We start from the raw sequence: 20,370 nt of genomic DNA on the forward strand, positions 1-20,370 counted from the left end.
TCAAGACCTGGAGCATAGGTCAGGGGTACAAGGCTTGCTTAGCATGCAAAGGACTCTGGGCTTAGTCCCCTACTTAGAAAGGTAAACTGTGGTCCCTTATCCACAAAAGTCATGTGGACGGTGATGTGTGACATAGTTACCTTTCTGTTGCCGTGTTAAACACTCTGACAAAGAGCAACTTAGGGGAGAAGGGGTTTATTCAGGTCCATCACTGTGGGAATGTGTGAGCATCGGCAGCTTGAAAGAGCTGACCACAGCACATCCTCAGGCAAGAGAAGAGGGAACCCACCTGGCTCAGCCCTCAGCCAGCTTTCTCCTTTCATACAACTCAAGATCCAAACCAAAGAGTAATGCAGCCACTTTCAGGCTGGCTCATCCCACACCAATTAGTCAATCAAGCCTGCCCCGCAAGACGTGCCCACAGGCCAAACCCATCTAGACCATCCCTTCTTAAGATGCTCTTTCCGGGTGATTCTCAGCTGGGTCGAGTTGAGAGTTAATCTAAATGCTCTAGTTTCATCTCAGGTGTTGTGATAAAACTCCAACAAAAGCAACTCGAGGGAGAGAGGAATTATTATTATTATTATTATTATTATTATTATTATTATTATTATTATTATTATTTACACATCCAAGTAATGATCCATCACTGATGGCAAGAATCCATGAAGGAAAAAAAAATTTAAAAAAAAAAATCCATGAAGGAACGCTGCTTGCTAGCTGACTCTCTGGCTCCCTCTCTGCCTCATACTTAACTAGTTTCTAAGGACCAGAACCACCTGCCTGAGAAACCCTACTGACCACAGTGGGCTGGGCCTTCCTACATCAATTTATAATCAATACAGTCTCCCACAAATCTGCTCACAGACCAGCCTGTTGGAGGCAATTCCTCAGTTGAGGATTTTCCTCTCTGGATTGTGTCAAGTTGACATTTAGGACACTAGCCATCACAATCTGCTTCCAAATGTGCCATGAGGCGCCTGCGAGACCTAGGGCTCAGGAAGCATAAACAAAGAGACCTAAAGGCTAGGGTTTGCCATACAAAGAAAAGGCCAATACTTGTGACCTGAAAGAAAACATAAATAATTCTTAGACAAACTACCAGAAAAATATTGTTTAAAAAATATTAAATTATTCATACATGTGTATAGAGAGCCTACTGTGTGTCAGCCAGGTAGAAATATCTCCTAGCGTTTTACTTTCTGAATGATTCAGAGAAAAATGTCAGGGAAGCAGAGATTTTAATAATAGCCTGCCTAATAAGCCCTAAATATGATGGGAATTAGAACATGGGGAATTTAGCTTAAGGTTACATGTCTCAGAACTCAGTGAGTCTCTAAACTGATTTTATAATTAGGAGCATATTTTTAGCTTATTTTTCAACTGGAAGATTTTATTATATTCATGTTAATGTATGTAATTTCGCCGTGGTATTTTTGGGTTTTTATTCTTCGGTGCGGGAGAGTGCGAAGGTGACGGTGACAGCTTCCCATTTCGTGCCACATCAGCTTTAAGGGACAGAGCCATGCAAACCAGCAGGCTCTGCTCACTGCCCATGAAATGCTCTTCCCAGGAATGCCTGGTTCACAGAGCATCCCAGTGCCAAGCGGCCGCTGCTGGGGATAAAGGGAAGGGGGCTGGGTGGGGACAGCTTTCCAGACGGAAGATATCGCCAAGGCAGCAAGGTCCTAGAAGAGGTAACGGTTCTTAGCAAGCCTAGGATAGTAAGCACAGGTCAAAACCTGGGCAGGGGGAGGGGATGTATCCTTCTGCCTGGAAAGCTGGGGACACTAGGAGGCTCGGACTGCAGGAGGGGGCTGGGCTTTGCCTTCATGTCCCGGAGCTCCAATGGCAATGTTTAAAATCAGGCCCACAGCTTAGGAAGAGGGCAGAGGGGGAAGACGAATCGAGAAAAGGTAGTTTAAAAGCATTTTTATGTATGTATGTGAATAAGTGGTATGTGCGTGCGTTGTATGTATATGGGGGAGCGATCATGCCCGTGCACCTGTACATGGAGGCCAAAGGAGGACATCGGGGGGTCTAGTTGTATCACTTTCTTCTGCTTCGTTCCTTTGAGACAGGTCTCGTGCTAAACCTGGAGTCAGGCAGGCAGGCAGACAGCAAGGCCCAAAAATCCTGAGAGGAAAGTTCAGATACCAAGGAAAAAGAGATTGCTCTGAGGGGTTTGGGCAGATTTATGGGGCTTAGTAAGACCTTAGCATGTGCTCAGGGGCACAGAAGTCGAGGCTAGCTCTCAGGCTGACCTGAATTGCTAGTGACAGAACAGAGAGTCTAGGCCGGGGCAGAACTGCCTCTACATCAGGGTTTCTCAACCTGTGGGTCACAACCCCTTTGGGAGTCAGATGTCAGATGTCCTGTAAACAGATTCTTACATTACAACTAATCACAGTAGCAAATTTAGTTATGAAGTAGCAATGAAACAATTTTATGGTTGGGGTCACCACAACATGAGGAACTGTATTAAAGGGTTGCAGCATTAGGAAGGTTGAGGACCACTGGTCTATTTTCACCTTTCAGGACCACAGATAGACTTGTGGCCTGGGCATTGCAAACCCTGGTTGGGCATCAGTGCAGACCATGGAACTACAGCATGAGCCAACCCAACGAGCAGCAAGGCAACATTGCCACTAGGTAATCTCAAGAGAAGACCGGACTACCTCTCCAGTGACGCCCAAGGCAGAGCCACAATCCAGAGAGAACCATGCCCAAGCCACAAGGAATTTGCTTGAGCAGGTGTTTTAGCTACCGCCGCTCTTGCTTCCAAAACAAAATTCCCCCGCAAACAACTTCAGGAACGAAGGCTTTACTCTATTTTGCCTCACAGTTTGAGGGTGCCATCCATCGCAGTAGCGAAGTCACAATGGTAACAGGAGAATGAAGCAGTTGGCCACATTATATCCCACAGGCTAGAAACACAGATGAATGAAGCTGCTCAGCTAGCTTTATCTTTTCGCTGAGCCTGGGACCTCAGTCCGTGGGTGGTGTTACCCACTCTCATGGTGGGTCTCCTTCATTTCTGGAAGCCCTCATAGGTATGCCCAAAGGTGTGTGTCCATGATGATTCTAGACCCAGTCAAGGTGACAATGAAGATGGACCATCACACCAGGATTCTTCCTTGGGACCCGTCACCTCTTTCTTCAATCTTATTTATCCCTTCTGGAACTGGGACATCAATTCCCACCTGTAACATCCGTCCGTTAACGTCTGACTGAACCATAGTTAACTTGTTATAGTTGGTTTTTCTTTTTCCTGGGGAATGGGCATCCGACCCAGGTTCTTGCACTATACCACAGAATTATCCTGCCCACTACACTTGATTCTGATGAGACTTTAGGGCTTTTGCTGCAAGAAGTTAGGACTGTTGTGTTATTTGGATGAATGAAATGTGGTTTGAGTATGTGGAAATAAATTCGGGGTGGGAGGCTCCAGTGGAAGAATAGTATGAACTGAATTATTCTCCAAATTCACGTATTGAAATAATCCCCACAATATGGTGCTATTAGGACATCTGGCCTTTGGAAAACTACCACATGAGGGTGGGTCCCTCATAAATAGGATTTTAAAACCCTGGAGAGCACCCTCCCTCCCTTTCTGCCAGAATGCAGTGAGAAAGCAGAGTTCTGCTGTACCAGAGCCTACCCATTCCCAACCTCAGACATCAGCCTCCAGAGCTGTAAAAGACTCACTCTGCACAGAAGCTGCCCCATCTCTGATGGTTCATGGCCGCCAGAGCAGAGCCTGGGATGGAAGTGATGGGGACGGCCATGGAGCAAATAGAATCGTAGAGGGAAGAGGCTGGGTGAGCAGTGTCCAGGAGGCAGACACGAAGGCAGGTACAGGGCTGGGGAAGAAGAGCCCGAGGTTGTCTCTCAAGTCCCATAAGGCCTTGAGAGAACCATGTATCGCAGGGAATTAGGGATGAGTTGCAGCTTCAGGATTCAGGGGGCTTCATGCCACCTCGAATCCCCTTCACTGTGTCAGAGAGAGACGGGACTTCTGGACTCCTGCAACCTGGGAAGGGCAGAGCCCTCCTGCTGTGCCTTTATTTTATTTTATTTTTTATTTTATTTTATTTTATTGTTGCTGTGCTGGAATACTCAGACCAAGAGTAACCGAGGAGAGAAAGGGTTTGTCTGACTCAGGTCAAGGCAGGAACTTGAAGCAGCTAGTCACATCACACCCAAGGTTAACAGCAGAGAGATGTGGATGTGTGCACGCTTGGACCACTTAGCTTAGGTTTGTTTCTTGTTTGTTTGTTTGTTTTTCAATCTTACACGGTCCACAGGGAATGTCACAGCCAAAGGTAGACTGGGACTTCACACTTCTGTTAACCTAATCAAGACCATCCCTCCACAGACATGGCTGAGTAGAAAATCCCTCTTTCAGACTCTGTCTGCTGGTGCTAGGCTGTGTCAAAGACAATCAAAATTAACCATCTCCCCTCCCCCCCAGCAAAATAGTCCTCCCCTCACTTAAACTTCCCTGTTTCTCTTGCCTGTTCAGCCCTGCCTCCCATCCGCTCATCCAAGTGAGCCAAGCTTGGGACTGGAGCAACTCAGTGGTTAAGAGCACTTGTTACTCTGGCAGAGGACCCGGGGCTGGGTTCCCAGGCTCTACATGGTGGCTCAAAATCATCTGTAATTCCAGTTCCAGGGAATTCAATGGCCTTTTGTAATTTCCAAGTGCACCAGGCAAACACGTTGGTCACATATATGCAGTCAGGCAAAATACTCACACACATAAAATGGGGCAAAGCAGCCATTAGCATGTTTGCCCCAAACCCCCAGGAACCGGTTTGGTAAAGCCCTGTATAGGAAAACTGGACCCTACCCTCATTCCCAGGTACCTACAGAACTGGCTACAGCTGCTTCAAAGAACGGCAGCTGTCATCTGGACACCGACCAAGAGGAGTAGGCTGGCCTCCCGCTAAGGGGACCAGGCAGCAGGCCCTCCAGATATTCCCACGTCACACCAGACCTGGCAGCGGGATGGATCTTCTGATGGAAGAGCTGCGTGCCTTGGCCCACGCTCCCCTTCCCTCTGAGTGGATCTGAGCTTGTGCTATGCTACTCACCTACTTCTCTCACTTCTCTGCGCTAACAGTAGGAGCAGAGCTCAAAGACCAAGGGGCAGAAAATCCTACTAGCGGTTTCAGGGAACTTCAGTCTTTCTCTTTAATTACGGTCTGCCATCCTCTGGGGTCGCTGGGAGAGATTGCTCCAGCAGAGAGATTCATTCAAGAGAGGCATCTGCACTGGGGTCCCCCTCTAGCCCTCCACACACACCGTGAGGGTCAAGAGCAAGAGCAGAAACCACTGTTTCTCCTCCAACTGGGATTAGAGGGTATACATTCTCTAGGCCAAGTGACAGAGACGCGATCCAAGAGACTCAGCTGTAATGGGAACTGCCAAGGGTCCCCGCTGTGGGCAAGGCGCAGATCTAGGGATGGGATAGAGGGTCGCCTTGCCCGCGCCTTCCAGGAACCCGGGCGGAGCTGCCGCAACTGGCCCACCGGTAGGGTAAGAGTGGGTGACTGGAGGAAGCAGCTCGCAGTCTCTCTGTCCCCGCGTCTCCCGGCACCCAGAGGCCGCGGGGGAGGTAGGCGCCGCGGGGCTCCGGTCCATGTGGGGAGTCACCGCCCCCTGGTCCGGGTGCATCAGGCCCCAGCGCCCCCACCCCGCCGCCGCTGGCCTCGCCCCCGCCGCGCGCGCCCGGCCCGCCTCCCCCGTTGCCGTGGCAACTCTGGGAGCCTCCAGGCGCGTTCTCGTCCGCGGGAGCGCTCGACAGTGGCGGCAGCGGCGGCGGCTGCAGCTCCGGCTCGAGCCGCGCGCGCTGCGACCTCTCTCCGGAGCCCGCGCGTTGTCTCCGGCCGGGTCCTGGGCCCCCCGCGTGGCCCCTTACCGGCCTCTACGCCTGTCCGGTCACCTGTCCCCATGGAGCTGCTGGCTGCAGCCTTCAGCGCCGCCTGCGCCGTGGACCACGACAGCTCCACCTCGGAGAGCGACACGCGCGACTCGGTGGCGGGACACCTGCCCGGCAGGTGAGGACCGGTAGCATCCCGGCCCCCGCACGCCTTCCCTGCGTACTTCCTCCCACTCGCGTCCCGGGCGATGTTCACGGACCCCTATGGCCTATTCGGGTTCCTAGCCCCCGAGCTTCTGTTGTCCCCCACTAACTCTAACCCGTCGGACCTGCATTCCCCCAAGAAGAGCGGTGCGTCCGGGTCCAGGTTACTAGCACCTAGTGCCTGCGTGGGGCGGCCTCCTGTACCCTCTCCCTGGACGCCCAGAGCGCGCGTATCCTGCCCTGCGCCCTTCTCTGCGCTCCGAGTCTCTGGGAGTGGAGGATTAGAGCCCCGAGTGGGACCAGGGGGCGCGCGACGGATAAGGGCGTAGGGTGGCAGCCGGCTGGCAGGACCCGTTGGGGCGGTCTTCCGCGCTACCGGCGGCCAGGGTATGCCAAGTTTCCGATGCCTGCCCGCGAGCTCGAAAAACATGAAGGTTTGGGCGGGATGGTGTGGGAGTGAATCACCCCGTCGCACCCTGGTATGGTGACAAAAAGGGTTTGTAGGGCTCGCCCGGCCCCGGACACGTGGCGGCCACTGTGGCCCCCTCGACTTAGACGCGCGCAAGGCAGTACCCCTGGCCAGCAACCGCTTGTGCCCATGGAGAGTCGCCTCTTGCGATCTAGCCAAGGTGTGTCGTTGCTTAAAAATAAACGGCCCTCGTTCTCCTCCCTCTCTTACAGCGAGTCATCCTCCACCCCTGGAAATGGAACCACGCCCGAGGAGTGCCCGGCCCTCACTGACAGCCCCACCACGCTCACTGAGGCCCTGCAGATGATCCATCCCATTCCCGCCGACTCCTGGAGAAACCTTATTGAACAAATAGGTGAGAGTTCCGGGCCGGCAACAGCTCATTTGGGCCATGAGAGTCTGGGGGATTCTGGGCGTCCCTGGTTGCCGGGCAGGCATGCAGCTTTTGACATGAGTTGTTCTAATGGTTTCCTAGGCAGAGCTGCTGTGTTTTATTAGTGCTGCACCACTGGGTTAATTTAGCCGGGGATTGTGCTTTATTTGTGAGACTGTCTCACTCGGCAGCCCTGGCTGGCCTGGAATTTACTCAGTAGCGCAGGCTAGCCTGGACCTCGTGCAGGGCCCCTGCCTCAAGAGCTTGAGTGCTAGGGTTACAAGCTTGAGACGCTGGGCTGTAGCAGTGGGTTTTGATCCTGGTGTGTCATGGAGAACACTCTTCGTCCAGCCCTTTCCTGCAGAAAACACTGTCTCTGGTCGCTTCTGCCCCCAGTCAGGGAATGAAGTAGCCTGGCTGGAGAGAGAGGATGGAGCCTTTCTTGGCCTCATCAGGGAGGTTCTGAGAGCACCTGGAAGGTGGTCATGAGTGGAAGTTGTACTCAGGAGCTCTGGGAAGAGCCAGGCTGGCGGTGCCCTCTTTGCACGAAGGGAAATGATAGAGGCAGAGGTACCACCAGCTCCCAGAAGATGAAGAGACTCTTTCCAGAAGGTTACCCAGGATGGACCTTTGGAACAGCACTTTTGGGGGTCCTACGCCTCAGAGATGGGGGAGCCCTGGGAGTGCTTAGAGAATTGAGGCGTCCCAAGAGCTGAAGCGTTTGTGCTTGAAAAAACAGTGCTACTGATTGTTCTGTTACCACCAGGGTCACCTGTGAATAGTTCCTGTTAATCAGAAAACGATGCTAGCTGCTTTGAAAATAGTCTGGGATGTTGTCAAAGCCATCAACAGTCTACCCTCTTAAATAAAAATTTTATATTTTGAATATACTTATACTCGATATATATCGTATATATGAAATGTAATGATTATCTTCCATTGCCAAACCCTGGGAGGTCTCCAGGAAGGATGTGGAGCAAACCCAGCTGTAGGAAGACTTCTTAGGGAGGCTGCTACTCTTTTGTGCTCAGAGCTTCCTACCAGGGCCCTGGGAGGAGGGAGCAGGAGGCTAGAGGGATTGCTGCCTGAGGGTAAACCACACCAACCCTGGTTTTATCTCTGTGGTTCTCTACCAGTCAGGCGGAGGGTGCCGGGGATGCGAGTGTGTTTGTGCCTTGTCTCTGGCACTGAACATGGTGCTTGGCACATAGACATTACGTGTTAAATAATAAGTGAGTAGCTTGTCCTTTACAAGTAGGCTTGGAGGCTTTGAAGGAAAAATGCTTTCCCTCCAGGAAGAGAGATTTTGAATGGTGGGGTGGGGTACTTTGGTCAGGAGAACTGGGGGCTCCCCCCAACAGAGCATGGCCAACCCAGTACAGACCATTTCAGTAAGAGATGAGAGTGAAGCCTTTCTGCTCTGCCTACAGATCATGTAAGCCTGAGCTTTGACAGGGACAGTTAACACCCAAGGGGACGCCTACCGGAGGCACAGCTATGAAACAAAACAAACCACAAGGCATTAACAGTACATCGAGGACAAGGGTTGTACGAGATAAACCTGTTCTATTTATGTGGAAATTAGAATTTAAGAGAAAGACTTTAAGGTAAAAATGAAAGATATGAAAAATGGTGCATTAGACAATGGTAATCACAGTAACCCCAGAAAGGCGGGAGCCTGGAGTACACCTCAGAAAAGTGTGGAGCCCTCTGAAATGTATGCACATTACTTGTGTTGAGTGTTTGGCTGGAAGTAACAATAACCAGAAGCAAAGGGTCTTCAGCCATGGAGGTGGCCCATCTCGTTTAATGAGTCGAGAGGGGAAAAGTTCAATAGTTGTTTCCTTCACCTACACGGTCACCCAGCTGTGCTGTCTACATCCCCTCCTTTATTTGGGTTTTTGTTAGGAGGTGGCTGTTACAGCTCCAGAAACCATACCCTTAAGCCAAGGTATGTAATGGCAGGGAGGGCAGTTTGTCTTCATGTGTCTGCTAGGGGTGGAGACTGTCTTAGTGTTCTGTTGCTGTGAAGAGACGCCACTTATAAAAGAAAGCATTTAATTGGGGCTTCCTTAAAGTTTCAGAGGGCCATTATCAACATGGTGGACAGCATGGCATGGAGCTGGAGGAATAGCTCAGAGGTGCATCCTGATCTGCAGGCAGGCAGGCGGGCGGGCGGGCGGGGGAGAGAGAGAGAGAGAGAGAGAGAGAGAGAGAGAGAGAGAGAGAGAGAGAGACTGAGATACTGGGCCTGTCGTGGGTTTTTGAAAGTGACACACCTTCTCCAATAGGGACACAACTACTCCAGTAAAGCCACACCTCCTAATCCTTTCCAACAGTCCACCAACTGGTAACAAAGCTTTCAAATATATGAGCCTATGGGGACCATTCTTATTCAAGGACCACAGGTGGCGTTTTAGGGAACCCTTAGAAGATATTCCCTTTTTCTGTCTCATTGGCTAGATTATTAATTCATACCTTAGATTGGTTGTCTTGGTATATTTTGTGTTGCTCTGACAAAATTCCTGAGCTAGGACCCTTATCCGGAAAAGCGGTTATTTAGGGCACCAGTTTCTCTTGGCCCTGGTGAGGGCCATGGCCCACACAGGAAATGATAGCAAGGCAAGATTATGAGCGGGAAGCTGGAGAGGTCCGGGGCCAGACAGTTGATTGTAGAAAGACCAGCTCTTGACCTAAAGCTCAGATGGACCCTTTCAGGGGAGATGCCTGTGTTACTTAATTACCTTCAGCGAGGCTTCACTGTTGCTAGAATGGAGACCAATCAGAGGAGCAGAAGCACATGAGCGTTTGGGGAGAAATGCTACATCCAAATCTTAGTTCGGGGTAATTTATAATGCTTTAGATGCTTTCCCTCAGAGTTCTGCTGCAAATCAGTCATCCCGGCCGCCAGGAGACTGTGTCTGGTGAGGGCTGCTCTCTCTGCTTCATGGATCTTCTAAGATCCCACGTGGCAGAAGGAACAGTTGCAGCACCCCAGTCTGGAGCTCCACCCAGGGGACCCTCTTCCCAAAAGGCCCTTCCTCCTAAAACTATTACACTGGGCTCCAGATCCCAGCATAGGAATGGGGTGGGGAGGGGGTGGGAAGCGGGAGAGAGGAGCAACAGGACTTAGACCTCGGTCCTCCAGTGGTGCAAATGCAGATACTGAGACCCCACTGGTGGTGGAGGTGAGAGCCTCCATCAGTCCCCATCCACTTCCCTGAGCACAGAATGTCCAGACCAGCCCTCCCCTCTCCAGTGGAAAGCAGCGGTGGGAGGGGACCAGGAAGAGGCGGCGTCCACTGTGAAAGAAATACCATTTTCAACACAGCTACCCACAGTGCTGGTATTTTTGTCTCCTGTCAGTACATGCGCCACCAAGAAGTCTGGGGTAGTGTTTGCCCGCAGTGTGCTGGCTGTGGCATGTGTTTTTTGAGCCTTTAAAACATGCTAAGCTAGACGCTTTTCCGGAAGCTTAGAAATGGTGATTTCGAAAGGTGTTCAGCCGTGACTAAGCACCCCCTCTGCTAAGTCATCTGGAGGTAGCCCCAGCAAACATGGTCAGAATCTCTGCATGATCGTTAGCGTGGAAGGCTGAGAAGGAAATAAAACACTAGCCAGACAACTGTGAGGACTTGGGTTCAACCCCCAGGACACACTAAAAGGCAGGCATGCCAGCACGTGTTTGTAATCCCAGTGCTGAGAGGCCGCTAAAGGGTACCCCTGGGGTTCACTGGCCAGCTAGCCTAACTTACTGGATGAGTCCAGGCCAGTAAGAAACCCTGTCTCAAAAGAATAAAAAAATCCAAGGTGCTCAGCACCTGAAGAATGATGCATGCCCCCTACATGCATGCATCATACATGTACATGCACATACATATGCACCCCAGCGTTCACAAAACCAGCACGCATGTGTGTATGGTGTGCGTATATTAAGCTGGTTTCTGAGGTGACATTAGACCGTCCTTGGAGAGCATAACCTAAGTGGGATTCAGCATGGACTTTGCTGCTCCTTAGCATCCCTCTGGCCAATGAATTCCATGTTGAATTCTGCGACTAGGAGAAGGGTAAAAACACAGGATCTTAATCCTCGGGAATCAGGGCTGTCCTGCCTTGTTGCAGAGGCTTCATAATGTGCAGTCACAGAGTCACCAAGTGTCGGAAGCAAATAATTTAATTTACAGGATGGATTTATGCCAGACTCACCCCTGCCAGTGAATGCTATTTATCCCACTGCTGTCAGGATTTCCACGGTGATCTACTTCTCCTTTCCCCCTTTCTGCTGTTTAGACGTAATTCCAACCATGTGTAGAAGGAACAGTAGCTCGTGTCCATGCTGCCTCTACAGCAAGGACTTTGCAAGGGCCTGACTTAACCTTACTGGATCTTACCTTTTCCAGGGCACTCCAAATAGACCTGCATCTCTCTGTCACCTTAGCCCTCTGCCCCCTGCCTCCACCAACAAAGCCATCAGACCTCTTGCCAAACTGGTTACTTTAATATTGTTCATGATCCAGTGCCAGCTAGCTGTAGAGGCTCATCTTCTACTTTGTAACCATGCCATGACTCTGCCCTGCCCCCGCTTAATTGATGCCCTTGCCCTTATAGTCCCGGGAAGTGCCATGGGCCCTATCCTCCCTTGTGTGCAAATACATCAACATGCCTATCTGGGGTCTGCGCAGGCTCTCAAGGCAGAGTTCTGTCTCTGTAGCATGACCTGCAACACTCTTGGAGTAAACCCCCTCCTCCTGCCTTTTGGCAGGCAGTATCCCACACCTTGTCCCTGCCAGCCTGTGTGGAGGGACTGTCACTTTGTTCTGTAGCCAGAATATCCCAAATGTTCATCTCATTTCTTCTCCGCGAGGTGCTGAGTTTACACTGATCCACCAGCACTCCTAGCATCCTCCCTGAGATTTGGGTCACATTTGTTTTTAAATGTGGTTGGTCAGGGAATACGCCTCAAGTGTGAGTAGCCGAGACAGCAGTTGGCTTTGGGCTCAGTTGATGAGACACTGATTCAACATGAAAACTCATAGCCACTCCCAATTCAGAGGATGTACAGACTACATGTCTTAATACTGAAACGCTTAAAGCTGGAGAAAGGAAACCTGGTGGGAGACTGAAACATAATTGGGACATTTCCATCAATTTTGTATGCATACTTATTAACACATCAAGGTCTGTATTCTTACTTTTTTTTTTCCAGCGTGCGTGGGAAAAGCGATTTTGAGTCTACTCAGGGATTTCTTTATTTGTCAGAGGAAACCTACATAAGCTGCTCTTCCGTGGGAATGAAGGCGATGGGTGGTCTCTCCTGCAGGGCCAAAACTGCTGCTGGGGCCTAGGGTGTGCTGCCTTCCTCTGTGTGTGCCTGGGGCTTTGAAAGGACCTTCGCCTGACCTCCTGTTCTTGTCTTTGTTGAAACTCTGATTTCAGGGCTCCTGTACCAAGAGTATAGAGACAAATCGACCCTCCAAGAAATCGAAACCCGGAGGCAACAGGATGCAGAAATACAAAGCAACTCAGATGAGTCCCAGGCTGGGGAAGACACGCCAGAGGAGGAAGAGGAAGAGGAGGAGGAGGAACTGGCCAGTCCACCTGAGAGGAGGGCTCTGCCTCAGATCTGCCTGCTCAGCAACCCCCATTCCAGGTTCAACCTCTGGCAAGACCTCCCTGAGATTCAGAGCAGTGGCATACTGGACATTCTCCAGCCTGAGGAGGTCAAACTGCAAGAGGTAATGAAGGTTTCCAGACCCGGTCTGGAGGCACAGGGAGTCTGAGGGGTCCTCTGCAGAGCTGAGGTTCCCAGTTGGCTTGCTAAGGCCGTTCAGGGCTGAATGTGTCTATCTGCCACAGATAGGAAAAGAAACATTTCACAGGTCACAGACCACCCAGCCACTTTCTGGTCTGGCTCAGTGCTCGTGCTGAGGGTTAGAAGCATTGATATTTTTGTTAGAAAGGGTGGTGACTGCCTTTCTGTATGGTGACATTGAAACACTAGGTAATACAGAACTGGTATCTTTGAAGTGACTCCTGACCTCTGCAGGTGACAATCAGCCGTTCTTCTTTTCGCATTTGGGGGCCATGTGGATTCTGGAAGGGTGAGGGTCCAAGAGACCCTTTGTGTGATGGTCCTGGACAATCTCCCAGAGATCAAGGATGTAGAGGCAGCTGGTGAGCAGCACAATGGTTGGTTGCTAGCAGTGAGCAATAATCAATGGGAAAGTATCAGTAACAGAAACATGTAACAAGTGTTTGTTTTTGTTGAGCAATGATCTTAATCTTTTAAGGACCAGGAAAGTATGGTAGAGAAGAGAGGATAGTCCATGGGAGAAAGGGTGGTCAATGAAGGGGGGGGGGGGGAGAGAGAGAGAGAGAGAGAGAGGGGGGGGGGGAGGGAGGGAGGGAGGGAGGGAGGGAGAGAGAGAAAATTTGTAACTTGCTGGTGTGGTTCTTGAGTATGAACTTTGTAGAAGAAAGCAATAATGTCACAATGCCTAAAGTGCTAATGCCCAACACAGAGCCCAGCTCCTGCCCTGTCACCCAGTTCAATTCAGGCTCCGCTACTAGGGAAGGAAGTAGTTTTTGAAGGACCATCTAAGTTCCACAGGTGTGTCCTGTCTGGCAGAATCAAGTAGAAATATCATTCAACTTTGACATCCTACCTAGCATGGGACTACATCAAGACCTTGTTTGGGTGGTGGTGGTTGTCATTAAGTAAGACTTAGAGATCAATTCATATATTTAAAACTTTGAAAGACAGTATAAACCTTTTCCAGCATAAATGAAGCTAAACACAGAGAAGTGTGCCCTTTATATATCACACAGGAAGGAGCAAGTGGCAAAGAAGAGGGGCTGGATGTATGGCGCATGCCTCTAATTCTAGTGCACCAGGGCCAGAGGCAGGAATGGGAGTTCAGAGTCATCTTCACCCACATTGATAATTAGAAGCCAGCCTAGGCTACATGACAGCCTGCATCAAAAACTAAAACAGAAGCAAAAAATAAATACCATACAGTGGCCGCACTGAAGGTAAATGAACACTGGAGAACTCGCTAGTGGATTAGAAACCAAGCCACCATGTGTGATAGGAGGCCTCTTGTTTGTTTCCGGCTGCTCAGACTCCAAATAACCACTCAGAAACTATATTATTTAAATCACTGCTTGGCCAATCCCTTAAGCATATTGCTAGCTGGCTCTTACATCTAGTATTAACCTATTTCCATTATTTTATATCTTACCATGAGGCTCATGGCCTACCAACAAGGTTCCAGCTGGCAACTCACATATTTCCCCTCTGGCAGCTACAGGGCATCTCGCGGCTATGCCTTCTTTCTCCCAGCATTCAGTTTAGTTTTCCCTACCTAGCTCTACTCTGCCCTATCACAGGCCAAGCCAGCCTCTTTATTCATTAACCAATGAAAGCAACACATATACAGAAGGACTTCCCACACCAACCATATTATCAGACATAGAAAGCACTGTCGAAGGCCCTTCGGGTGGATAAAGGTGCCACTCACTTATAAATGTTTTAAAATTCCGTAAGTAGCCCACCAGTCACCCTTCCATTATTTTCTCAAAAGCAGACAATACCAGAGCCTTCACTGGGCCCCTCTCAGCTTTCAGCTGAGTTTTTATGAAAATAATCTCTGCTCTGTTCGGCGTGAGAGCACAGGCCACTGATCCTTTCCCAGCTGGAAGGCACTTCCAGATTGTTCATGGAAACCTTGTCTCAAGACAACAACCCCTTCCCTCAGCATCCGCACTTGCTTGCTTTTTAGTGTTAGACACAACTGCGTCGAATAAGGATGGAAGTTTGAATGAGGATGGAGGAGCATAAATGACCAAGGGTCAGCAGTGCTCACTGGCTGGCCAGGGTGCTCTGTGGACACGGTGCAGGGGGCATCGGGCAGTGTGGGCTCAAGAGAACTCAGTCATGTGTATGGTACACCCTTTTAGTCTTGCAAGACCATGGGCACCTCACAGCGGTGAAAGGGGCATCTTCCATCAGATTCCCAACACAGGGCATTCAACAGGCAGATATAGGCTTAGCAGCCCCAGTCTGAAAAACACTAAATCTAAAATAAAATGCTCAAAGCCCAGAAATTTTTTAGTACTGATGTGATGCCACAGGCCAACAATTCTACACCAGCCAACCATTTCACGTGTAAAACTATCGAAAATGTTTTATGTAAAATTACTTTTAGGGAACTGGAGAGATGGCTCAGTGGTTAAGAGTACTCACTGCTCTCCTAAAGAACTGGAATTTGGCTCCCATCACCCAACCACTTGCAAACTCCCGCTCCAGGGGATCGACACACACACACACACACACACACACACACACACAAGATTCCATTTAAATTACTTTTTAAGCTGTGCACATAAAATGCTTAAGCATAAATGAGTTCCATAGTTAAACCAGGTCTTGCTTCCAACATTGCTCATTATTTTTGTGCAAATATCCTCAAATCCAAAAATGAAAATCTGAAGTCAGAAACTCTGCTGGTCACAAGTGTTGCGCTAAAAACACTGGAATCTCCCCTTGTTACCAACTGTGGAAGACATGGTCACCCATGTCTCTAGCCCCAATCCCAAACCACCACATGCTCTTTGATCTATTGAATGAAGAATATGTCTTATTCTTGCCCTCTTTTCTCTTATTTTCTTTCCTCCTCCTCCTCTTCTTTTTTTCTTCTTCTTTCTTCTAGGTTTCATGTAGCCCAGGTTGGCCTCCAACTCACTAGGTATCTGAGAATGGCCTTGGTCATTTTAAAAATAGTGTCTTTTTCTTATTTATTTGCAAATATTTATTTTACGTGCATATTTTGCTTGTGTGTATGTCTGCGCACCTCGTGTGTGCCTGCTGCCCTCGGGTGTCTGAATAAGGTGTTTAAGTCCCAAGGGACTGTAGTTGGGTGATTGTGAGTTGCCACATGGGTGTTGGGACCCCAAACCACAGCTTCTGCAGGAACTGTATGTGCTCTTAACTACTGAGCCACCTCTCGAGCCCCAGCCTTGAGCTTTCGACCCTCCTGCCTCTGCCTCCTGAGTATTGGGATTTCAGGCATATGCTACCGTGCCATAGTTAGCCGGTTCTGAGGATGGAACCCAGGACAGATACTAGACAAACACTCCACCCACTGAACTGCATGAACCCCAGCCTTATTGCCCCCTTTTCTGTCAGGCTTCTGTATTAAGATTCTTGATTGATTAGCAGCTTTTATATATTCCAGATATTAATTCTTCCGACACTTTTAGTGTCTTCCCCACAGTATAGCAGAGGGGAAGTGGTAGAACTCACACCTGTGCCGGCACCCACCTGCCTGGGTTTTTAGTCTCCACTCTGTTCCTTCTTAGCTGGGCGACACTGGCTTATCCGTAAAATGCCAGTATCTGGATTTACTTTTTGTTGCCATACTAGTACAGAGACTGGGTCGTTTATAAAGAACAGACATGTGTTCAGCTTGAGCTTCTGGAAGCGAGGAGGTCAAATGAAGGAGCTTTGACTGATTGGGGCCCATGCTGCTTCCACTCCTGGCGGGAGGCCAAATGCAATCAGGCACAAAGACAGCAAGAGGTGCTGAACTCCCCAGTAGCTTCCCTATTCCCAAAAGGAAAGCATCACCCACTCACGAGGACATCTTCTCTGCAACCCAAGCACCTCCTGAACTGAGAGTCAAGCCTCATGTGAGCTTTAGGGGGACACAAGCCATAGCAGGATTCTCCTGGTTCCTGCCATTGCTCTGCGCAGATCAAGAGAATTTCCAAGTTCAAGATCATCATCGTCCCCCGGTTTCTCCCTCTGTGACAGCTGTCTTCCTTCATGGAATTCCTCTCTTTCTTTTCTTAGAAAATCTTCTGGCCTGCTTAGGTGTTTCTTCCTAGTTGTCTGTGTGTGGTGGTAGTGGTGGTGGGTGTCTGAGGAGGAAGAGAGGCAGGCTTCAGCGGGTGGAGGAGCCATGATGAAACCCTCACCGTAGACCAAAGACTGACTGCACAGTGAAGGAGAATGTAAGCCACCTCTTTCGAAATCTTTAGAGCCAGTCTGGTGGTTTGTGTCTGTGATCCCAGCACTCAAGAGGCTGAGGCAGGAGAACTGCTGGAGACTCATGTTATCTTTTTTTAAAACATAGTTTTCAAGTTTACTATTTGTCATGTGTACATGCATACTCGGTATGTGTGTGTGTGTGTGTGTGTGTATGCCACTGAGTCATAAGGAGGTCAAAGGACAGCTTTGTAGCATTACTTCTTTCCTTCCACCTCTGCAAGGGTTCCGGGGATCACACTCAATTCTTCAGGTTTATGCAGCAAGGACCTTTACCCACCGAGTCATCTGCCCAACCTGAGACTCCTATTTCTGCCCTAAAGGGAAGTGGTGTTTATTTCCAGGGACCATAAATACCACCAAAAATGCCTCAGTGGGTCAGAGCACTGGCTTCCCATTCCAGGGGACCTGAGTTCAGTTCTTGGCATCTGCATGGCAATGCACAGCCATCAGTAGCTCCAATTTCAGGGGATCCAACACAGTCTTCTGGCACACACATAGTGCACAATATTTTTACCAAGACCAAGAAAGAATGTATTTGCATGGTTCCCAGTCTTTCTTAATCTGGAACTCTATATTGTAAAATAGTCAGGCACGTTCACAAGTCTCTGCTTATTAGGATATCTAGCCCCATAAAAATTAGGAAAGTGAGGGGAGAAGCCTAAATGCTCAAAGATGAAGGAATTGTTTAGTAAGATTGAACTGTAGATAGTTAAAAATGTGTTTTCAACAGCCAGGGTGCTGTTCAATATGGAGGATTTCCAGAGTATGTGCAAGGCCCCTGAGTCCTATCCTCAGTTAAGAGAGAGAGAGAGAGAGAGAGAGAGAGAGAGAGAGAGAGAGAGAGAGAGAGAGAGAGAGAGAGAGAGAAACAGGTTTTCAAAGAATTAAGTAGTAGAGGGCTGGAGAGATGGCTCAGCCTCTGGGTCCCACCAAATCAGTGTGCGGTCAGAGCATTCCTGGCCCCTTAGCTATGTAAGTGTCAAGTGTCCATGACCCCCTTCATCCCCGTGACAACCTTGGGTAAGCCCGAGTCTGACTTGGTTCTAGAAGAATCAGGATTTAAAGCAAAGGTGTGTGCTTCCCTCTACTTTAAGTAGAGGCTGCAGGTGGGAGGCCAGTGCTGCCATGGGGGGATTTCTCCATTGATTTTTTTTGTTGCTAGCTTGCTCAGAAGCCCTTGATTTTTGAGTCACTGTTTAAGAGCAGGGCAGTTTGAAAAAAAATAATTAGAACTGATTCAAATTAAAAGACCAGAAGGAAGGTATGTGTAAAAGGTGTTGGGAGGTGGTGGCTCCAAGCTGCTATGAGGTTCAGCTGGGTCTGTCCATCCTGCTGAGCCCTGACTCAGAAGACAGAACTGTCTTTTGCTTCTCTGCCTCTTTCTTTCAGATGTCCAGAGCCTCCGTATACTCCGGTGCTCTAGGCTTTCTCACGCTCTCTTTGAAGCCCCCTCCCCACCATGTGATGTCTTATCTACAGTGTGGCAAGCCTCATGCTGACTTAGCTGAATTGGGGTGGCTCCTCACCCCCCTCTTTTATCTCCATCTCTTTTCTCCCAGCACCTTCAGAGACTTATAGTTTATTGCCCGAGGGTTTTTCCTTTAAACTCAAATAAAACTGTCCTTGAGGTTCAAAAGAAAAAAAAAATGTGTAGGGTATCTCAACAGAGAGGGCAGAGGGCTTTTCTAGAAGATGACAGGAAGGAATGGAAGGAGACTACAGATCAGGAAGGAGGCGTGGACAGGGAGGGTGGGGCTCTCCACCCAGCAAAACCTCAACCTGCTTGACAATGCATGCCAGCCACCTGGCATGAAGAGAAATGAAGAAACCAGAGGAGCCTGGAATGGCTGTCGATTTGGCTGCGGTGGCCTGTGTCCCAACTCTATTCAGGACCCTACCTCTGCAAAGGGGTTTCTTTGATCGAGGGGGCAGACCAGACAGAACTGGAGACATAAACAGGAAGTGATGTTTGAGCATCTCCAGGGAACAGAGACACACAAGCACACAGGTGGAGTGGCCTACAGGCTGGCAATGGGATTGGCAGCAAGGCCCAGCATGCCCAGACAGGAATGGGCCTCATTCTTCTGGGGAAGGAGATGGGAGGGAAACCTACAGTCAGCCACAGTCTGAGTCTACTGAGGCTGAAATGAGACTTGTAATTTATTGTTTTCACCCTCTTTTTATACCTTAGAGCAGCCATTTCCACCACCACCCCCGCAAACAGTGAAACTATTTTAGAAGGAAAGTACTTCCTGTTGTTGTATGGCAGACTCCTAACAAAAACTTAAGTCATTGGCTGTGTGTACCTCAATGATTTACTTACCTAGGACATGAGAAGTATTGGGTTGGATTCCTAGTAGTACAAACACACTCTTAAATTATGATTATTAGGTTATTTCCCAACCCCAGTCGAATTATTTGGAGCTTTTAAAGACTTGTTTGGTTTTTAATTATATGTGTAAGTGTGTGAATGTGTGTGAGAGAGAGTGTGTGTGTGTGAATGTGTGTGTGGGTGTGTGTGTGAGTGTGTGTGAATGTGTGTGTGTATGTGAGAGAGAGAGAGAGTGTGTGTGTGAATGTGTGTGTGTGAATGTGTGTATGTGTGTGTGTGTGTGTGTGTGTATGTGTGTGTATGCCTTGGAGGACAGAAGAGGGTGTCAGATATGCCAGAGCTAAAGTTACAGTCAGTTGTGAGCAGCAAGTTTTCTTAGTCATGATACCATCTTATCAGATCCCTGAATGAAGAAAACCCTAACAACACTGCAAATAAGTCCTAAATAAAAGGAGAGGGATGGGAAGTTTGGCTCCTTGCTCTAAGGTAGGCAGTAGCTATCACCTAAAACATCACATTTCTGGTCTGTTTGCTACAGAAAGCAAGCAGAAAACGCTCCAGTAAAGCAAAGTAGTTCGTGTATCTGATATAAAGCCCAAAAATGACAAAATTATCTCTGGTCTGGAGAGATGACTCAGAAATTAAGAACAATGACCACTCTTACAGAGGACCCAGGTTCAATCCCCGGGACCCACCTGATGGCTCACAACCATGTGTAACTCCAGTCCTAGAGCATCTGATGTCTTCTTCTGGCCTTTATGAGCATTGAGTGTATGTGGTACACAGACAAATATTCAGGCAAACACACTCATACACATGAGCTAAAAATAAGGTGGTCTCAAAAAAAAAAGCAAAGTATCAAATATCTCTTACTTCTGTCTCTCACAGGTTCCTGTGTCCCCAGAGACACATGTTCAAAGTGAACGAAAGTGAGAAGGATAGGGGCAGGGTTGCTCATTTCTTCTCACTTAGCAAGCTGTTTATCACATCTCTCCATATTGATTCTTCTCCCCACCCCGGATTTATGGGACTTACTGTGCAGCTGTCCCATAGCATA

The 20,370-nt window shown here is 49.0% G+C and overlaps 1 protein-coding gene across 2 annotated transcripts in view; it reads left to right on the plus strand.

The window, feature by feature from the left end:
• Ngef (neuronal guanine nucleotide exchange factor) overlaps positions 1-20,370 on the plus strand; it is a 94,258-nt gene that overhangs the window by 51,267 nt on the left and 22,621 nt on the right. For both annotated transcript variants that reach the window (XM_038340089.2, XM_038340090.2), the window contains 2 exons: positions 6,770-6,912; positions 12,367-12,665. In XM_038340089.2, the coding sequence (XP_038196017.1) occupies positions 6,770-6,912; positions 12,367-12,665 (442 nt within the window). The remainder of the gene's footprint in view (positions 1-6,769; positions 6,913-12,366; positions 12,666-20,370) is intronic.

Source organism: Arvicola amphibius, chromosome 8 (genome assembly GCF_903992535.2).
Source record: "Arvicola amphibius chromosome 8, mArvAmp1.2, whole genome shotgun sequence".
NCBI lineage: Eukaryota > Metazoa > Chordata > Mammalia > Rodentia > Cricetidae > Arvicola > Arvicola amphibius.